Source organism: Saccopteryx bilineata, chromosome 2 (assembly GCF_036850765.1).
Source record: "Saccopteryx bilineata isolate mSacBil1 chromosome 2, mSacBil1_pri_phased_curated, whole genome shotgun sequence".
Lineage (NCBI taxonomy): Eukaryota > Metazoa > Chordata > Mammalia > Chiroptera > Emballonuridae > Saccopteryx > Saccopteryx bilineata.
Window position 1 is genome coordinate 312,936,892 of NC_089491.1, and position 21,041 is coordinate 312,957,932.

The following is a 21,041-nucleotide window of genomic DNA, read 5'->3' on the forward strand; positions in this document are numbered from 1 at the left end:
ACCAGTTCATGTTCAAATACTGTTAGTTCTCTTTCTTAATGGTTGCTCTCAGACGTGGATTTTAATCAATTTATTATACAAATCATACTCTGCACAGCACATCCCAGGCTGGACTTCTGGACCAAGACAGGCACTGGACACAGTTTAGTATCTAAGAATGCAGAACTGTCAATCACCTCTCACTCCCTAAGCCCTCATGGACTGATACCACATGTGATACAGCTGCTGGGTTGCTATGGGGACCTATAGCAGACCCAGCTTTCCTCTGAACAGTGTTGAATGGTCTTCAACCAGAGCCCTGCCAATACCACCTCTATCCAATGGCCTCTCTTGGAGGATCCTGATTTGTAACAAAACATAGAAAAGAGATAGCCTCATCTGCTTGCTTTAGCTAAACAGGAGAAGGCTGTTTCTCAGAAGGTCCAGGAGGTTATGAGGACAGAAAAGAACCCTTCATTTTCAGAAGACAAGGCAGAGGTCACAGATGGTAAGCTCCAACAGGGCCACATTTCTGTTCTGAAGCCTGAGGGCAGATGCAGGAATCTTTGCCTCAGTTGGTTCAATGAAGGGAAGATGCCCTAACTGAAGACAGTAAGGTGCACGGTCTGTGGGATTTGAGAGCCCAGTGAGATCAACCATCTTCCAGTCACTCTGGGGTGAGTCATATAATTTGCCCTTCTAGTAAAGGTAATATTTACATAAAAAATATGCTAAGTTGTGGGGAAAATTAATCTGGAGTTTAGAAAAGGGACTTTTTTTTTACAGAGACAGAGAGTCAGAGAGAGGCATAGACAGGGACAGACAGGAATAGAGAGATGAGAAGCATCAATCATTAGTTTTTTGTTGCGCATTGCGACACCTTAATTGTTCACTGATTGCTTTCTCATACGTGCCTTGACTGTGGGCCTTCAGCAGACTGAGTAACCCCTTGCTGGAGCCAGCGACCTTGGGTCCAAGCTGGTGAGCTTTTGCTCAAACCAGATGAGCCCGCGCTCAAGCTGGCGACCTCAGGGTCTCGAACCCGGGTTTTCCGCATCCCAGTCTGATGCTCTATCCACTGTGCCACCACCCGGTCAGGTTTAATCTGGGGTTTAAAATATCCCTTTGGATCATTTATGAATATAAATGAATGACATATGAATATACTAGCTGACATATGAATATACTAGCTTTTACTATGCAGAAATTTCAGTCCTGGGCATAGGTACTTGTCTTTGAGATTGAGCATTTACAAGTTAATGACTTGTGAAAGGGTCGAGTATTTGCATGCATCTTAAAAGGCTGTATTCATACATGTCATATATTGAGCCCTTCCTATGTGACAGCCACAGTAAGTTAGATTTAACCAAATGAAGGAAAAGATATTCTATTAAGGAAAAGCAGTAAGTGGAAGAAGCAGGTGGCAAAGATGAAGGGACAGTGGCAGCACTCAATGCAGAAGGGCTTATGTGCATGTTTGTTTGTAGTGCATGCAAGTGTGCATGTATTAAATATAAGCCCATGGTCCTAGCCATGGCTAGAGAGATAGGGAGGGGTCAAGGAGTGAAAGGCTTTGTATACTGAGCTAAGGAGCTTAGCTTTGATTCTGGAAGCAACCCTGAACCAATTAAACATTTTTTTTTTATAAATTTTTATTAATGTTAATGGGATGACATTAATAATTCAGGGTACATATATTCAAAGAAAACATGTCTAGGTTATCTTGTCATTAAATTATGTTGCATACCCAATTAAACATTTTAAGCAGGAGAAGGTCAAATTTCAGCTGTACAATCTCACTGGAGCAAGATTGAGGCTGGAAGTCTTGTCTAGAGGCTGGTGCGACTATCTAGCAAGAGATGATGAGGGCCTGGACTAGAGCACTGGAACAAGGATGGAAAGGAGGAAACTGAGGAGAGAGGTTAGAATTAACAGGGCTTAGTAGCTGACTAGAAATGAGAGGGGCCTGACCTGTGGTGGCGCAAAGGATAAAGCGTTGACCTGGAATGCTGACCTCACTGGTTTGAAACCCTGGGCTTGCCTGGTCAAGGCACATATGGGAAGCAACTACTATGAGTTGATGCTTCCCACTTCTCTCCCGCTCCCCACTACTCTTTCTCCCTCATAAAAATCAAATAAACAAACAAACAAATAAATAAATAGTGAGAGGGAAGATGAGGTCAATGAGGACTTACAATTTCTGGCCTAGACAATGGGTAGATGGTGGTATTTTCAATCAAGTTAAAGACCCCAGAGGGAGGAGAAATTGTGTTTCTGCCACACCGAGCTTGGTGGTTCTGTAGGACACACTATCTGGAGATTTCAAGTACAATAGTAAACTATTGGCGATAGAGGTCTGAAGCTCAGGGGAGATGTGTGGATTGGGAATCCTCATTTACTCCAAAACTATTTACTGTCTCCTTTGTGCAGGGCACTGTGATAAGCAATGAATAGAGAGAGAGGGGAACAAGACAAATAAGATCCTGTCTTCAAGGGTCTTAACATTTTATGCTGGGAAGAAGCTCTCAAACAAGTAAACAGGCAGACAATAGAACTTTATACCGTGGGTAAGTCCTATGAAGAAGTAAAATAAGGTGTCATGATAAGGAATAACCGGGGGAGAAAGGTGGCTTCAGAGAGGTCAGGGAAGAGATGGAAGAAAACCAACCTGAAGGAGCAAACATCAAGTGCAAATGCCTTCAGGCAGGAAAGCTCCTGATAGTCTAGGAAATATGGAGGTCAATATGACCTAGTACCATGGGAGGGGCACAAGAAGTAGGCAGGGGCTAGAGCTTGTGGTGCCTTGGAAGCTATGGTAAGAAGCATGACTCTGAGCGGCTTTCAGCAGCAACAAGATATCAAATGGGATGAGGTCATTCATGTGAAGATGAAGTAAGGAAAGGGCAATGTTCACACATTTAAGGGACAAGTAGAGAAATAGGATCCCAAGGAGCTGCTAGTGAAGTGAAGGAGCAGAGAATGGTGTTGGAAGTCAAAGAAGAAATTTCAAGGATAGAGAAGTGATTAACAGTGTCAAATGCTACAAGGAGCACAAGTAGGATAAAGCCGAAAAAATATCCACAGTATCTAGCAACAGAATTATTAATAATCTGGAAAGGAACAGTTTAAGAGACTGGTGGCAAACTGCCCTAAGCTGAGAAAAAAAAAAAATGGAGTTAGTAAACCAGAGCCTGAGAATGTAGAAACCTCAAGCTATAGTCTTGATGGCAAGGTATTAGTTAGGACAACTCAGGACTGGGCATCTCTCAGCCAAATTTTTTTTTTTGTATTTTTCTGAAGCTGGAAACGGGGAGACACAGTCAGACAGACTCCCGCATGCGCCCACCCCGCACGCCCACCAGGGGCGATGCTCTGCCCACCAGGGGGCGATGCTCTGCCCCTCCGGGGCGTCGCTCTGCTACGACCAGAGCCACTCTAGCGCCTGGGGCAGAGGCCAAGGAGCCATCCCCAGCGCCCTGGCCATCTTTGCTTCAATGGAGCCTTGGCTGCGGGAGGGAAAGAGAGAGACAGAGAGGAAGGGGGGGGGGGGTGGAGAAGCAAATGGGCGCTTCTCCTATGTGCCCTGGCCAGGAATCGAACCCGGGTCCCCCGCACGCCAGGCCGACACTCTACCGCTGAGCCAACCGGCCAGGGCCAGCCAAATTTATAGATGTAGAAAACTCCTGCCTAGTGGCCTCCATCTTCTCTATTAACAAGCTGTTCAGGTCATTTCACTGAGACCTGTGAATTGATGCTTCTCGTCTCTCCCCCTTCAGAGACATTTTCACAGGCAGCAGGGAAACAGAACTAGCTCTCAGGGTATGAGACTCATGGGGCTCACTGAGGGCCCAGCTGAAGCCAAAAGCCATATTTTGTGGATGGAGTGAGTATTTTTCACCATGGGTGAGATTCTACAGTGCTGCTCAGCAAGCTGGGTACAGGGACGAAGAGTACAGACTCACCGAACTTGGAGTTTTGCCAGTTGATGGGTTAAAAGGAAGAGGGAGCCAAGGAGCTGAGAAACAGAAGTGTGGCTGCCTTGCATCTCAAACTCCAGACCTGTTTCTTTCCCTGAATTCTCAGTGGTCAGTGTTTTTCCCGCATCTCAGTACATGGCACTACCCTCCACCCAATCATTATCATGAAAAGTTGACATCCTCCTGGAGTTCCCCTTTCCCTCATCTTCCCCTCCAATCCATTCTACCTCCAATCAGCTCACATCCACCCATATGTCTCAGTTGCACCACGTCTCTTACCTGGACCTCTGTGGCTCCTACCATGGAGTTAGCAGCCCAGGCACAGAACTTTTGGATGACAAGTTTTTCAAGGACAGACAAAATACTTTAGATTTAAAAAAATAAAATGGTTTTCCCTGACTGGTGGTGGCACAGTAAAGAATCAACCTGGGATGCTCAAGTTTGAAACCCTAAGGCCTCAGCATGGGATCATGGACATGATCTCATGGTCACTGGCTTGAGGGCAAAGGTCACTTGCTCTGCTGTAGCCCTCAGTCAAGGCATATATGAGAAGCAATCAATGAACAACTTGTACCACAACTACGAGTTGATGCTTCTCATCTCTCTCCCTGCTTGTCTCTGTCTCTCTCTCTTGTAAAATAATAAATAAATAACATGGCTTCTAAGTATAAGCTCAAAATTGAATACTTATTATCTTAAAATGAATATAAAATGCAATATTATATCAACAGCAATTTTAATGTAATTAGATAAAAATGATATTTAATATAGTATGTGAATGCTTTTCTACCATAACCTAATTATTTATTTACTTATTAATTTTTTTATTGAGACAGAGACAGACAGAGACAGAGACAGACAGGAAGGGGGAGAGATGAGAAGTATCAACTCATAGTTGTGGTACCTTTGTTGCTCACTGATTGTTTTCCATATGTGCCTTGGTGGGGGTAGAGGGTGAGGCTCCAGCGGAGCCAGTGCCCCTTTGTTCAAGCCAGCGACATTGGGCTCAAGCCAGTAACCATGGGGTCATGTCCATGATCTCACTCAAGCCAGCGGCCCTGTGTTCAAGCTGGCTACCCTAGGTTCTCGAACCTGCGTACTCAGCATTCCAGGCCAACGCTCTATCCACTGTGCCACCAACTGGTCAGGCTACTGTACAACTCTTTATACATGTTTATACAAGGCTAATGTATCTTTTTTTAGATTTTATTTGTTGATTTTTTTATATGGGCGGGGGGAGTGGGAAGCATCAACTCACAATAGTTGCTTCTTGTATGTGCCTTGACCGGGCAAGCCCAGGGTTTCAAACCAGCTACCTCAGCGCTCCAAGTTAAGGCTTTATCCCCTGCACCACTACAGGTCAGGCCATGTCTCCTTCATTCTATAAGCAGATAAAGGCAGTGAAAGAAAATATTATTGGCCTATTTTGCTTATGAGCATATGAACACAAATCTCATTAAATATAAATATATACAATATTTTTAAAATACACCATAATCAAATAGATTTATTCTAAAAATGCAAAGACAGTTTAACTTCCATAAAATCTGCCAATATAGATAATCAGCATTAATGAACCAAAGAAAAATTACAGGATCATCTTAATAAGAAAATATTTGGTAAGGTTCAACACTTAATTATGATTTTTTTAAAACTCTCAGCAAACTAGAAAGAGACAAAAACTTTCTTAATTTGCAAAAATATACCAAAAACGTATAGTAAACTTTATAGAGAGATTTCAATAAACATTAGGGGTGCTTTACATTTGCACAAAGACAAATATATCTCTCTAAAAGTCCTTGATTATAATTTAGATGACTCTCACACAGGCAATGTTGAGGAAAGAAAGCCAGACATAAAAGGTAACATACTATATGATTTCATTTAGTGAAGTTAAAAAAAAAAAAGGCAGCTTGACCTATGGTGGCATAGTGGGTAAAGCATGACTTGTAATGGTGAGGTCGCCTGTTTGAAACCTCAGCCTTGCCCAATCAAGGCACATATGAGAAGCAATGAATAACTAAAGCGAAGCAACTACAATTTTACTCCCTCTCTCTCTAAAATCAATAAATGAAATATTAAAAAAAAAAGCAGGCAAAACTAATCTATGGAAACAGAAGTCAGGAAAATGACTACCCTTTCAACTTAAGATAAAGAGGGAAGAGAGCACATGAGTATCTGCTGGAGTTCTGGTTCTTGATCTGGGTGCTGGTTACATGGGTGTGCTGGGCACCTATGATTTGGGCACTTTGAGGGAGGTTATACTTTAATAAGAGTGGAGCAAGACCCTGGCTGGTTAGCTCAGTCAATTAGAGTGTTGTCCCGAAACACCAAGGTTGCAGGTTTGATACCTGGTCAGGGCACATAGGGGAAGTGACCAATAAATGCATAATTAAGTAGAACAACAAATGAAGACTTGTCTCTCACTCTCTCTCCCTTCCTCTGTCTCTCTAAAATCAATCAGTTTAAAAAAAGACATTAAAAAAAAAAAAGAGTGAGTGATGTCACGGAAATGGCGCCGTGAGCAGCGCATCCGACAGATCTCCCCAAAATCACAACAAATTTATCAACTAGAAACAGAAAAATTTATCCTCGGAGCATTCCGGAGTTCCACACAAACTGAAAGCGAAAGGACTGTTATCACTTGAATCTGAGAGACGAGGGTGTGGAGGAAGCTAACTACCGCAGGGACGTTCATTCAAGCCACAGAGGGAGTGCGCCTGTGGTGAGTCGGCCCACACTCGGGAGCGGCGAGCAGCCGCCGACGCACACCCGGTCGGGTTGCAGAGCGAGCACCGCTAACGTTCCCAGCGGCCCGCGCACTGCGAGTGAGAGTCCCCAGCCACCGGTGCCCGGAGCACCCCATTCGCGCGCGTGCCCTGGGCATTCCACGCGCCCAGAGCGCCCTACTGGCCCGCACACCCAGGGTGCCCCATTATCCTGTGCCCGGTGCGCCCCAGCCACCAGCAGCGGGGCGAGTGGGAGAGGCGCCAGGGCGGTCTTCCCTACTTGGGAGATTCTCTCCGTGGGCGGGGCACCTCACCCAGCCATTCAAGCTAACAATCAAGCATTGGGGGAGGGGTGGGAGGGGCGCGCAGGCAGCCTGAAATACCTTGGGGAGCACAGCTGCGGACCCAATCACTGAAATTAGCTTAACCCATGAAATCTGCGCACCCACGGGTTCTAATTGATAAGATCTCTCTCAGTTCAGCGATCCAAGATAAGAGGCGTGATATTTTTTAGTGCCTCTCGCTAAAGGGGCGGGGGCAACTTCTGATTGATAGAGCCTCCATATTCAGGGATAAACGCTAACAAGAGGGACTTGGCAGATAATAAGATCTATACTACACTAGTCGCAAGCAGAGACTAGTGCCTCTTCTTCCCAGCAAAAACAGGCTACAAAGTGTGAAGCCTGGGTTGAGTGGTCCAACTGAATGCTAGGCGCTGAACAGTCACCTTGACAACAGTTGACTCCCACCCCCGCCTGATTACACTGGAGGCTCTGACTGCCAGAGCCTTTCCCAAAGCCTTGCGCTGAGTGGGGATAGAGTGGGGATTTCCTAGCTCTTTGAGCCTCTTACTCCCCGGGCAGAAGCAGTTGCAGCCTTATAGCTGGATCACCAGGCTGCTAATTCAGGAAGGGGGGACTAGGAGAGAGACTCCAGGAAAGCAAACTCTCTCATCGTTGGACCCTGCAAACGCCAACAAGCCTTGACTACCAGCAAGACTAAAGCCAATTATATGACATTGCCATAGAATCCCATCAACTGCAAATCCCTACCTAAGTGTGACACAGGGGCAGAGCCTGGGGTACAGAGTCACCGACCAGGAAGAAGGAGAGAAAAGAAAAAGGAAGAAGTTAACCTCTCAAAATCAAGAAAAATCCACAGACTTTACAATTTGTTCCACTAATTTTTTTTGTTTTGTTGTTTGTTTCTTCTATCTTATTGCCTTTATTATTATTATTTCTATTTCTTACACCTCGGTCCTTCTATTCTCTGCCCATCTTATGCTTCCCTTTTCTTGAACTACACTACCCATGAGTGTTACATTTTATTTCTCTTCTTCATCCTCACCCTCCTTTAAGGTTATACTCCAAAACACTTAACTCTCACTCTCTTCTCTTTTGTTTTTTTTTTGTTTTGCTTTATTTTGTTTTTTTCTCTTCCTTTTTTTCCCTTCCTTCGTTTTTCTCTTTTTCTTATTTTTTCCTTTCTATTCGTTTTTTCTTTTCTTGTTTTACTTTTCCTCCCATTTAATCCTCAATCACGAACAAATTAGTTAATTTGGGACTCAAGGTTTTTTTTTGGTTTTATTTTTCTTTTTCGCTTTTGTTTTGTTTGTTTGTTTGTTTATTTTTGTGGCATTTTGGGTACTTTTTACGTTGCTTTTTAACTCACTAGCATTCCTCCCAACCCAAGGTCTCCATTGTATTTAGTCTTTGCTCCACTTAATACAACAGATTTTTACTTATTATTTTTATTTTTTTCTTCTTTATTATTCTTTTTTTCTCTCCTTTTTTCTGGTTCCCTCTTATCCCTCTCATTATATCTCTTAGTCAACCATCACTTACAAGCAAATCATCTTATGCTTGTCTAAGATTTTCTTCCTTTTTTTTTTTTGCATTTAGTAGGTCCCTACTCCCTTTTTTTGCCCCTTGAACTCTTCACCCCAAATCAGGCCCTCCATTATAGGCAGTTTTTGTTCCATTTAGCATAATATAATTCACAGGTCATCACGATATTTCCCTGAGGAGGGGAGAGGAGGGAAAGAGAAGAAAGAAAAAAGGGGGAAATAATAAATTATTACTGTTTTTTTTTGTGGGGTGTTTTAACTTTTTTTTTTTTTTTTTTACTTTTTATTCTTTATTAATTTTAATTAGTGCTATCAACAAGACCACCCTCAGATGCCAATAAGAAAGAGGAAATCGAATATTATGGATACAAAAGAAAGAGAGGTAACACAAATAGATGTGGAAAAATCTATGGAGAAGAGACTTAACATATTGAAAGCCTTGGAGCTAAATGACAGAGAATTTAAAGTAGAAATCTTAAAAATACTCAGAGATATACAAGAAAACACAGAAAGGCAATTTAGGGAGATCAGAAAACAACTCAATGAACACAAAGAATATATTACCAAGGAAATTGAAACTATAAAAACAAATCAAACAGAAATGAAAAACTCAATTCACGAGCTGAAAAACGAGGTAACAAGCTTAGCTAACAGAACAGCCCAGATTGAAGATAGGATTAGTGAAATAGAAGACAAACAACTTGAGGCACAACAGAGAGAAGAAGAAAGAGACTCAAAAATAATAAAAAACGAGAAAGCCCTACAGGAATTGTCTGACTCCATCAGAAAGAATAACATAAGAATAATAGGTATATCAGAGGGAGAAGAGAAAGAAAATGGAATGGAGAATATACTCAAACAAATAATAGATGAGAACTTCCCAAGCCTGTGGAAAGAACTAAAGCCTCAAATTCAAGAAGCAAACAGAATACCGAGTTTTCTTAACCCCAACAAACCCACTCCAAGGCACATCATAATAAAGATGACACAAACCAAGGACAAAGAAAAAATTCTCAAGGCAGCCAGGGAAAAGAAGAGTACAACATATAAAGGAAGGCCTATTAGATTATCATCAGATTTCTCAGCAGAAACTCTACAAGCTAGAAGAGAGTGGACCCCAATATTTAAAGCCCTGAAAGAGAGGAACTTTCAGCCAAGAATACTATACCCATCAAAGCTATCCTTCAAGTACGAAGGAGATATGAAAACATTCACAAATACAGAAAAGATGAGAGAATTTATCAGCAGAAAGCCCCCACTCCAGGAAATACTAAAAGGGGTTTTCCAACCAGATTCAAAGAACAAAAGAAAACAACACCACAAGTAACAGCTCCACCAAGAACACAATAAAACCAAACTTAAACTGTGACAACAAAGGAAAAAAAGGGGGGAGAGGATGGAGATTAACAGTAGCAAAGGACGATGAAGTGCAGAAATACTCATAAGATAGGGTACTACAATGAATATGGTAGGTACCCTTTTCATTACTTAATGGTAACCACCCTTGAAAAAACCACCACAAAAACACTTGACTTAAAAAAGGTAGGAACAGAGGAAAGAAGTATGGAACACAAACAAACAAAAACAAATGATAGAAAAACAAAAGAGAAGAATCAAACAAGATACAAAACTAACAGAAAGCAACTTATAAAATGGCAGTAGGGAACCCACAAGTGTCAATAATTACACTAAAGGTAAATGGATTAAACTTACCAATAAAAAGACACAGAGTAGCAGAATGGATTAAAAAAGAAAATCCAACTATATGCTGCCTACAAGAAACACATCTAAGCAACAAGGATAAAAACAAATTCAAAGTGAAAGGCTGGAAAACAATACTCCAAGCAAACAACACCCAAAAAAAAGCAGGTGTAGCAATACTCATATCTAATAATCCTGACTACAAGACAGAAAAAGTACTCAGAGACAAAAATGGTCATTTCATAATGATTAAGGGGAAGTTGAATCAAGAAGACATAACAATCCTTAATATATATGCACCAAACCAAGGAGCACCAAAATATATAAGACAGCTACTTATTGACCTTAAAACAAAAACTAACAAAAATACAATCATACTTGGAGACCTCAATACACCACTGATGGCTCTAGATCGGTCATCCAAACAGAGAATCAATAAAGATATAGTGGCCTTAAACGAAATACTAGAACACCTGGATATGATAGACATCTACAGGACACTTCATCCCAAAGCGACAGAGTACACATTTTTCTCTAGTGTACATGGAACATTCTCAAGAGTTGACCATATGTTGGGCCACAAAGACAATATCAGCAAATTTAGAAAAATTGAAATTGTACCAAGCATATTTTCTGATCATAAAGCCTTGAAACTAGAATTCAACTGCAAAAAAGAGGGGGGAAAACCCACAAAAATGTGGAAACTAAACAACATACTTCTAAAAAATGAATGGGTCAAAGAAGAAATAAGTGCAGAGATCAAAAGTTATATACAGACAAATGAAAATGAAAATACGACATATCAGAATCTCTGGGATGCAGCAAAAGCAGTAATAAGAGGAAAGTTCATATCACTTCAGGCCTATATGAACAAACAAGAGAAAGCCGAAGTAAACCACTTAACTTCACATCTTAAGGAACTAGAAAAAGAAGAACAAAGACAACCCAAAACCAGCCGAAGAAAGGAGATAATAAAAATCAGAGCAGAAATAAATGAAATAGAGAACAGAAAAACTATAGAAAAAATCAATAAAACAAGGAGCTGGTTCTTTGAAAAGATCAACAAAATTGACAAACCCTTGGCAAGACTCACCAAGGAAAAAAGGCACAGGACTCAAATAAATAAAATCCAAAATGAAAGAGGAGAGATCACCACAGACATCATAGATATACAAAGAATTATTGTAGAATACTATGAAAAATTATATGCCACCAAATACAACAATCTAGAGGAAATGGATAAATTCCTAGAACAATACAACCTTCCTAGACTGAGTCATGAAGAAGCAGAAAGCCTAAACAGACCAATCAGCAGGGAGGAAATAGAAAAAACTATTAAAAACCTCCCCAAAAATAAAAGTCCAGGCCCAGACGATTATACTAGTGAATTCTATCAAACATTCAAAGAAGACTTGGTTCCTATTCTACTCAAAGTCTTCCAAAAAATTGAAGAAGAAGCAATACTTCCAAACACATTTTATGAGGCCAACATAACCCTCATACCAAAACTTGGCAAGGATGGCACAAAGAAAGAAAACTACAGACCAATATCTCTAATGAATACAGATGCTAAAATACTAAACAAAATACTGGCAAACCGAATACAACAACATATTAAAAAAATAATACATCATGATCGAGTGGGATTCATCCCAGAATCTCAAGGATGGTTCAACATATGCAAAACGGTTAACGTAATACACCATATCAACAAAACAAAGAACAAAAACCACATGATCTTATCAATAGATGCAGAAAAGGCTTTTGATAAAATACAACACAATTTTATGTTTAAGACTCTCAACAAAATGGGTATAGAAGGAAAATATCTCAACATGATAAAGGCCATATATGATAAACCATCAGCCAACATCATATTAAACGGCATAAAACTGAGGACTTTCTACCTTAAATCAGGAACAAGACAGGGTTGTCCACTCTCTCCACTCTTATTTAACATGGTGCTAGAAGTTCTGGCCAGAGCAATCAGACAAGACAAAGAAATAAAAGGCATCCATATCGGAAAAGAAGAAGTAAAGGTATCACTTTTTGCTGATGATATGATCCTATACATCGAAAACCCAAAGGACTCCACAAAAAGATTATTAGAAACAATAAACCAATACAGTAAGGTCACAGGATACAAAATTAACATACAAAAGTCCATAGCCTTTCTATATGCCAACAGTGAAATATTAGAAAACGAACTAAAAAAAATAATCCCCTTCACGATTGCAACAAAAAAAATAAAATACCTAGGAATAAACATAACAAAGAATGTAAAGGACCTATATAATGAAAATTACAAAGCATTGTTAAGGGAAATCAAAAAAGATACAATGAGATGGAAAAATATTCCTTGTTCTTGGATAGGAAGAATAAATATAATCAAAATGGCCATATTACCCAAAGCAATATACAAATTTAATGCAATTCCCATCAAAATTCCTATGAGATTTTTTAAAGAAATGGAACAAAAAATCATCAGATTTATATGGAACTATAAAAAACCCCGAATAGCCAAAACAATCCTAAGGAAAAAGAATGAAGCTGGGGGCATTACAATACCTGACTTTAAACTATATTATAGGGCCACGATAATCAAAACAGCATGGTATTGGCAGAAAAATAGACACGCAGACCAATGGAACAGAATAGAAAGCCCAGAAATAAAACCACATATATATGGTCAAATAATCTTTGATAAAGGGGCCAACAAAACACAATGGAGAAAAGAAAGCCTCTTCAACAAATGGTGTTGGGAAAACTGGAAAGCCACATGCAAAAGAATGAAACTCGACTACAGCCTGTCCCCGTGTACTAAAATTAATTCAAAATGGATCAAAGACCTAAATATAAGACCTGAAACAATAAAGTACATAGAAGAAGACATAGGTACTAAAATCATGGACCTGGGTTTTAAAGAACATTTTATGAACTTGACTCCAATGGCAAGAGAAGTGAAGGCAAAGATAAATGAATGGGACTACATCAGAATAAAAAGTTTTTGCTCAGCAAGAGAAACTGATATCAAAATAAACAAACAGCCAACTAAATGGGAAATGATATTTTCAAACAACAGCTCAGATAAGGACCTAATATCCAAAATTTACAAAGAACTCATAAAACTCAACAACAAACAAACAAACAAACAATCCAATAAAAAAATGGGAAGAGGACATGAACAGACACTTCTCCCAGGAAGAGATACAAATGGCCAACAGATATATGAAAAGATGCTCAGCTTCATTAGTTATTAGAGAAACGCAAATCAAAACTACAATGAGATACCACCTCACCCCTGTTAGATTAGCTATTATCAACAAGACGGGTAATAGTAAATGTTGGAGAGGCTGTGGAGAAAAAGGAACCCTCATTCACTGTTGGTGGGACTGTAAAGTAGTACAACCATTATGGAGGAAAGTATGGTGGTTCCTCAAAAAACTGCAAATAGAACTACCTTATGACCCAGCAATCCCTCTACTGGGTATATACCCCAAAACCTCAGAAACATTGATACGTAAAGACACATGTAGCCCCATGTTCATTGCAGCACTGTTCACAGTGGCCAAGACATGGAAACAACCAAAAAGCCCTTCAATAGAAGACTGGATAAAGAAGATGTGGCACATATACACTATGGAATACTACTCAGCCATAAGAAATGATGACATCAGATCATTTACAGCAAAGTGGTGGGATCTTGATAACATTATAAGGAGTGAAATAAGTAAATCAGAAAAAAACAAGAACTACATGATTCCATACATTGGTGGAACATAAAAACGAGACTAAGAGACATGGACAAGAGTGTGGTGGTTACCAGGGGTGGGGGGAGGGAGGACATGGGAGGGAGGGAGGGAGAGAGTTAGGGGGAGGGGGAGGGGCACAGAGAACTAGATAGAGGGTGGCGGAAGACAATCTGACTTTGGGCGAGGGGTATGCAACATAATTTAATGACAAAATAACCTAGACATGTTTTCTTTGAATATATGTACCCTGATTTATTAATGTCATCCCATTACCATTAATAAAAATTTATTAAAAAAAAAAAAGAGTACAGCAAAGTTGCTAGATACAAGGCCCTCGCTGGTTAGCTCAGTTGGTTAGAACATCATCCTAACTTGCCAAGGTTGCAGGTTTGATCCTGGGTTAGGGCACATACTAGCATCAACCAATGAATGCATGAATAAGTGGAACAACAACTTGATGTCTCTCTCTCTAAAAAATCAATAAAAGTTAAAAAGATTGCTAGATACAAAATAATCTTATAAAAATAAATAAGTTCTCTAAGTATCAGCAACTAACTTTAAAAGAAAATAGAAAATGAAAGTATTCACAACAGCAAAAAAACAAAACAAAACAAAACTGTCAAGTATTAGGCAGTAATCTAAAAGAGAATGAATGAGTCCTAAAGAACTTTAGAACTTTACCGTACATTGCAAACAGCCAGTTTTTCCCAAATTGATATATATTACAATAATAGCCAAAATAGCAGCTTGAATGTTTTGAGGAACCAGAAAATTTCACTTTAAAGTTTACAAGGAAATATCAAGGTCCCCAAATAGCTGTGCCAAGTTTGAAGAGAAGAGAAACGAGGGGTGATTCACCTGCCCCAGACTTAAGCTTTCCTAAAAAGTCTTGGTTGGTATTAAGAATCCATATGCATTGCCCTGGCTGGTTGGCTCAGTGGTAGAGCGTTGGCCCAGTGTGTAGAAGTCCCAGGTTCGATTCCTGGCCAGAGCACACAGGAGAGGCGCCCATCTGCCTCTCCACCCCTCCCCCTCTCCTTTCTCTCTCTTCTGTTTCCACAGCCAAGGTTGCATTGGAACAAAGTTGGCCCAGGCGCTGAGGATGGCTCCATGGCCTCTGCCTCAGGTGCTAGAATGGCTCCAGTTGCAACAGAGCAATATCCCAGATGGGCAGAGCATTGCCCCCTGGTGGGCATGCTGAGTGGGTCCCAGTAGGTCACATGCAGGAGTCTTGTCTCTTTGCCTCCCAGCTTCTCATTTCAAAAAAAATACCAAAAAAAAAAAAAAAAAAAGAATCCATATGCACTTGCACAAAGACAGGCAAAAAAGTCAGTGGTGCAGAGAGACCCAGGGGCACAATAAACAGAGGGACTTGTCATTTATAAAGGGGGATCCATAAGCAATGGGGACAGATGAACTGTTTAGTTGACAATGACTTGGAAAACTAGAAAAATGAGACTTGCTGAGACAACCACCTTACTCCTTAATCCAGACAGATTAAAGATTTATTTTTTTAAAGATTTTATTTATTTATTTTAGATGGGGCGGGGGGAGGGAGTGGATGGGAAGCATCATCTCACAGGTGCTTCTTGTATGTGTCTTGACCAGGCAAGCCCAGGGTTTCAAACTGGTGATCTCAGCATTCCAGGTTCACCCTTTATCCACTGCACCATCACAGGTCAGGAAGATTAAAGATTTAAGTAGAAAGTAAATTATAAAATAGCTAACAAAAGCAAACACTGGAGATTATCTTTGTGACCCAGGTGTAAGTATAGCCTCTATAAACAAGACCCCAAAAGCACAAAACCATAAGAAGGAAAATGTAATCACATAAAAATTAAGGGTTTAAAAAATAGATTAGGCAATACTTAACAATTTATAATGTCTATTTGAGGGAGGCTGAGAAAGTAGAGTCATGAGGATTCATACAGTTTGTGAGGAGGTCCCCTGAAATTACTGCATTTCTCATTCTTCTTCATCCTCTTAGGGTAAAGTATAAACAACTATAATCTGTGGGTTTAAAATTTGATTAAAGATTTCTGTTCCCCAAAGGACATTATAGACAAAATTAGCACCTAACAGACAGAGAAAGATTATTTCCCTCTTTAATCTGACAAGAGATGGATTTCTACACTATACCAGGAACTCCAGCAGATCAAAATAAAAACTCCAATTTTAAAAAAGGGGGAGAGTCTGAAAAAAAAGCTGGAGGAAATGAGTAGGCAGTTCACAAAAGAGGAAGCCAAATAACTAACAAGTATATGAGGAAATCCCCCAAATCTCTGAGGAAATCAATGACATGCAAATTCAAACAACAATGATACCCCTTTCACAACTTCAGAAGAGTAAATGTTAGAATGGTGGATACCCAGTGATGGTGAGGCTGTAGGAGAAAGGAATAGCTTTTCTGGAAAGCAGTCTGACTAAATATAGGTAAACCTACAGATCTAGTGATCTCTCTCCATTAAAGACCTTAGAAATTCTAGCACTACTCCATGAGAGGATGTACAAGGACATTCAACCTGGCATAATACATGGAGGCAGGAGTTGGAGGCAAGGAGGTACCCATGGGAAGCAATGGGTAAGAGCTGGATGCTTATCATGGAATGACAAACACTGAAAAGCTCTGAGCCATATGCACTTACAGAACATGGTTAGAGCTTTTGTAAAAATGGTGTTGCCCTGGCCAGTTGCTCAGTGGGTAGAGCACTGGCCCAGAGCAGCAACGTCCCAGGTTCAATTCCCAGTCAGGGCACACAAGAGAATTGACCATCTGCTTCTCTCCCTCTTCTTCTCTTGCCAGTAGCTCCATTGGTTTGAACATCACCTGGGCGCTGAAGATAGCTCGGTTGGTCCAAGCACTAAACACAGCTCAGTTGATTGGAGCACGGCCCCAGAATGGGGTTGCCAGGTGGATCCTGGTTGTGGGGGGGGCACATGCAGGATTCTGTCTATCTCCCCTTCTCTCCCCTAAAAAAAAAATGTTGTTGATGCTACAGTGCCCTTCAGACTAGGTGTGTGTTCACTGTATGTTATAGTATAATTTCTGGTTCCTTTACCCAACATGCCTAACAAACTTTTTTATCCAATCACTCACAACCTGCGATTCAATGTATAAATCCAATAGCACACGTCTTGTGCATAACTATTCTAAAGATTTCTTTAATCGATTTTACCGGTGGGGGGGAAGTGGAGCAAGAAGCATCAACCCATGGTTGCTTCACCTTAGTTGTTCACTAATTGCTTGCTCTATGTGCCATGACCGGGCAATCCCAAGGTCTCAAACTGGTGACCTCAATGCTCTATCCACTGCACTACCACAGACCAAGCATAAAAGGACCTTATTTTGTATACTATACATATCAGAATAGTGTATACTGCCATATTATGAAAAAAGAAAAAAGTTTGCATAGTAATAATGCAGTCAACTACACAAGTATCATACCAACTAAAATACCAAGTAAACTTTGAACAATAAAAGAAAAGTGTTGAGTGAAAAAAATATGTAGCACAATTATGATTCATATAAACTTAAAACATACACACACAAAACATTTTACAAGGAAACGAACATATTCAAATGTCACTTCCTTACACTCACACTAACCCAGACCCCTTTCCCCACTGCTATTCCTTTACCTTGATTTCTTTTTCTTTCTTTTCTTTTTTTTGACAGAGACAGAGAGTCAGAGAGAGGGACAGATAGGGACACACAGACAGGAAGGGAGAGAGATGAGAAACATCAATTCTTCGTTGTGGCTCCTTAGTTGTTCACTGAATGCTTTCTCGTATGTGCCTTGATGGGAGGAGGGAGGGCTACAGCAGAGAGAGTGACCTCTTGCTCAAGCCAGCGATCTTGGGCTTCAAGCCAGCGACCTTTGGGCTCAAGACAGCAACCATGGGGTCATGTCTATGATCCCACGCTCAAGCCAACCCGTGCTCAAGTTGGTGAGCCCATGCTCAACCCAGTTGAGCCTGCGCTCAAGCTGGCAACCTCAGGGTTTCAAACCTGGGTCCTCCACATCCCAGTTCAATGCTCTATCCACTGTGCCACCGCCTAGTCAGGCTGATTTATTTTTCTCTATGGTACTAGGATGTCTACTCCATGACAGCAGTAACCTTTCCATCTTTTTTTATTATTATTAATTTTAAAGAGAGAGAGGAAGGAAGGGAGGGAGAGAGAGAGGAAGGAAGGAAGGGAGGGAGACAGAAAGAAAGAAACATCGATTTGTTGTTCCACTTATTCATGCATTCATTGGTTGATTCTTGTATGTGCCCTGACCGGGAATCAAACCCGCAACCTTCACATATCAGGACGATGTTCTAAGCTGAACTAACCAGCCAGGGTACAACCTTTCCATCTTGATCACTGATATACCTCTAGCTCCTAGAACAAAACCCAGGACATTATAGATGGTGGATAAATATTTGTATCCAAATAAATGAAAAATGGAGGACATATAGCCAACAGAAAGCAGGGCTTATGGAGAGGGGGAGAAGAAGGCAAGAATGAGTAAGGAAAAATCAATCAACCAATCAATGAATCAAAGGAAGAACCTTGCCTGGACATATGATGTGTCACAAATGGCCCATAAAAATAATTACAATTATTTTACCAAATTCGTTACTATGGAAATTAGACCCTGAATAAGTCTGTCACCTGCTTGTCTAGCCTTCTCTGATTTTACTCTCCCTCTGATCACTATGTTGTAGCCCAGCAGGCCTCTGCCAGTTCCTAGAATGCCCTGACCATCTTGGGGCCTTTGCACAAGATGAACCCTTCACCTAAAGGCTTTGTCTCTAGTTCTTTCTTTCATTCTTTAAGTTTCAGCTTAATGTTACTTCCTCAGAATGGGCTCCCCTAACCATCCTAGCTAGTGTTTTCCTTTCCCTTAAGTTACTGCATTATCTATTCAATATCTTACCAAGCTCTGTGATTATTTTGTTTACTGAACCTCTCTACCCACTGAATGAAAGCTCCACGATGGGGACTCTGTCTGCTTCATTTTATCTCTAGCACCTGACACAAAGCCTGGCACAGTAGGCACTCAAATATTTTCTGAGAGAATCAATGAGTGAAGAGATGGATTATAAAATCTCTATAGAAAAAAAGGGAGAGGGGAGAAACCAAGAGGAAAGGAGATTAGGTGAAGATGAGAGTCTTGATGAGGTCAAAGAACAGGTGTGGAGACAAGGCTGGATGGAGAACAGACTGTGGTCAAACACCTTTAAGTTCTGATAACAGTGTTTCAGTGTTAACATGCCGGAAGTTGGAGTCATGGGCAAAACTCTTCCCTTAGAGCAGGGGTCGGGAACCTATGGCTCATGAGCCAGATGTGGCTCTTTTGATGGCTGCATCTGGCTCACAGACAAATCTTTAATAAAAAGAATAATGTTAAAAATATAAAACATTCTCATGTATTACAATCCATTCATTTCCTACCGCTCAAGTTCATGGTTGTAGGTCGTTGTATGGCTCTCACGGAATTACATTTTAAAATATGTGGTGTTCATGGCTCTCTCAGCCAAAAAGGTTCCCGACCCCTGCCTTAGAGCCTGACCAGGTGGTGGCGCAGTGGATAGAGCGTCAGACTAGGACACAGAGGACGGAGGTGTGAAACCTCAAGGTTGCCAGCTTGAGTGCAGGCTCATCTGGTTTGAGCAAGGCTCACCAGCTTGAGCCCAAGGTCGCTGGCTCGAGCAAGGGGTCACTCGGTCTGGTGTAGTGTCCCCCCCTGGTCAAGGCACATATGAAAAACTGAGCTGCTGCAGTGAAGAACTGATGTTTCTCATCTCTCTCCTTTCCTGTCTGTCCCTATCTGTCCCTTGCTCTCTCTGTCTCTGTCACAAAAACAAATACAAAAAAACTCTTCCCTGAGTGTCCACTATCGTTACAATACTGTTCATATAAAACATAGAAAAATAAACTATATATATAATAAAAATTAAGACAGGAAAAGTCTTATTTAATAATACCCAGTGAAGGTATTATTCCCAGAATAATTAAAATTCTAATGCTTTCTATGTGGCAGGCACCGTTTAAACGCCTTTTGTGTATCTACTCATTTAATTCCCAAACCGACTCTTTGAGAAAGGTCCTATTGTTTCCATTTTACTGCTGAGGGGCTGAGGCACAGAGCGGTTAAGTCTTGCTCACACTATGGCGCGCCATGACTTGAACCCTGATCTAATTCCAAAGCCTCTATCTTCCCTCTCTAGCACCTACGTCTGCCAAACCTAGACTGGCTGGCCTGACCACGCGGGGGCGCGGCGGAGACAGCCCTGGACGGGACCTGGAGGACCCAGGCTGACACCTGAGGTCACGGGCGTGAGCGCGGGGTCGCTGGCTTGCTGCCTGGGATCAGAGACAGGACCCCATGGTTGCAGGCTTGAGACGAAAGGTCGCGGCTTGAGCAAGGGGTCCCCACACCAGCTCTGCTGCAGGCTCCCCCCGGCTCCCTGTAAGGCACATATGAGAAAGTGAACTACGGAGCCACAGCGAAGAACTGATGCTTCTCATCTCTCTCCCCTCCTGTCCGTCCCTATCTGATTCTATCTCTATCAAAAGAAAAAGAAAAAGCTGGAGAACAGGGTGACTAGTCCCGGCTACGTAACCCGTGTGAACACACATCACGTGACCTCGCGAAGCTCAGGAACTGCCAGCGTTCCATAGACTGTCAGTCAATAACCCTTGAACCCGGGACCCACGTGACTGGCTTCTTTGCGGTTTTACCGCGCTGACCTCGCGGAACTTACACTGGCGGACCAAACTCGCTCCTCAGCAGCTCACGCCTAACCTACCGAAATTTATTCGCAGTCCCACCTCTCCACCTTACCTCCCGGCGGCAACCAGCTTCTGGAGAAAAGTATCCACCGTGGTGTCGAGGAGCTTCATCCTCGAAATGGTAGTGCAGTGGGACACGGATTCGGGGGCCGACTTCTCAGGCACCTTTTCGTCACAGCCGCTACCTACAGCGGCGTTGCTTGCTTCCGCCATGTTGAAGTCGAACCGCCAAATCTAACTGACCCTGCTGTCCCGCCCACTGAAGCCCCTGAC

At 41.5% G+C, this 21,041-nt stretch overlaps 1 protein-coding gene across 2 annotated transcripts in view; it reads right to left on the bottom strand.

The window, feature by feature from the left end:
• Positions 1–21,007, bottom strand: part of PMF1 (polyamine modulated factor 1) — a 41,095-nt gene extending 20,088 nt beyond the window's left edge. For both annotated transcript variants that reach the window (XM_066261839.1, XM_066261838.1), the window contains exon 1: positions 20,821–21,007. In XM_066261839.1, coding sequence (XP_066117936.1) covers positions 20,821–20,981 — 161 coding nt within the window. In that variant the 5' untranslated portion in view covers positions 20,982–21,007. The remainder of the gene's footprint in view (positions 1–20,820) is intronic.
• Positions 21,008–21,041: the final 34 nt, after the last annotated feature.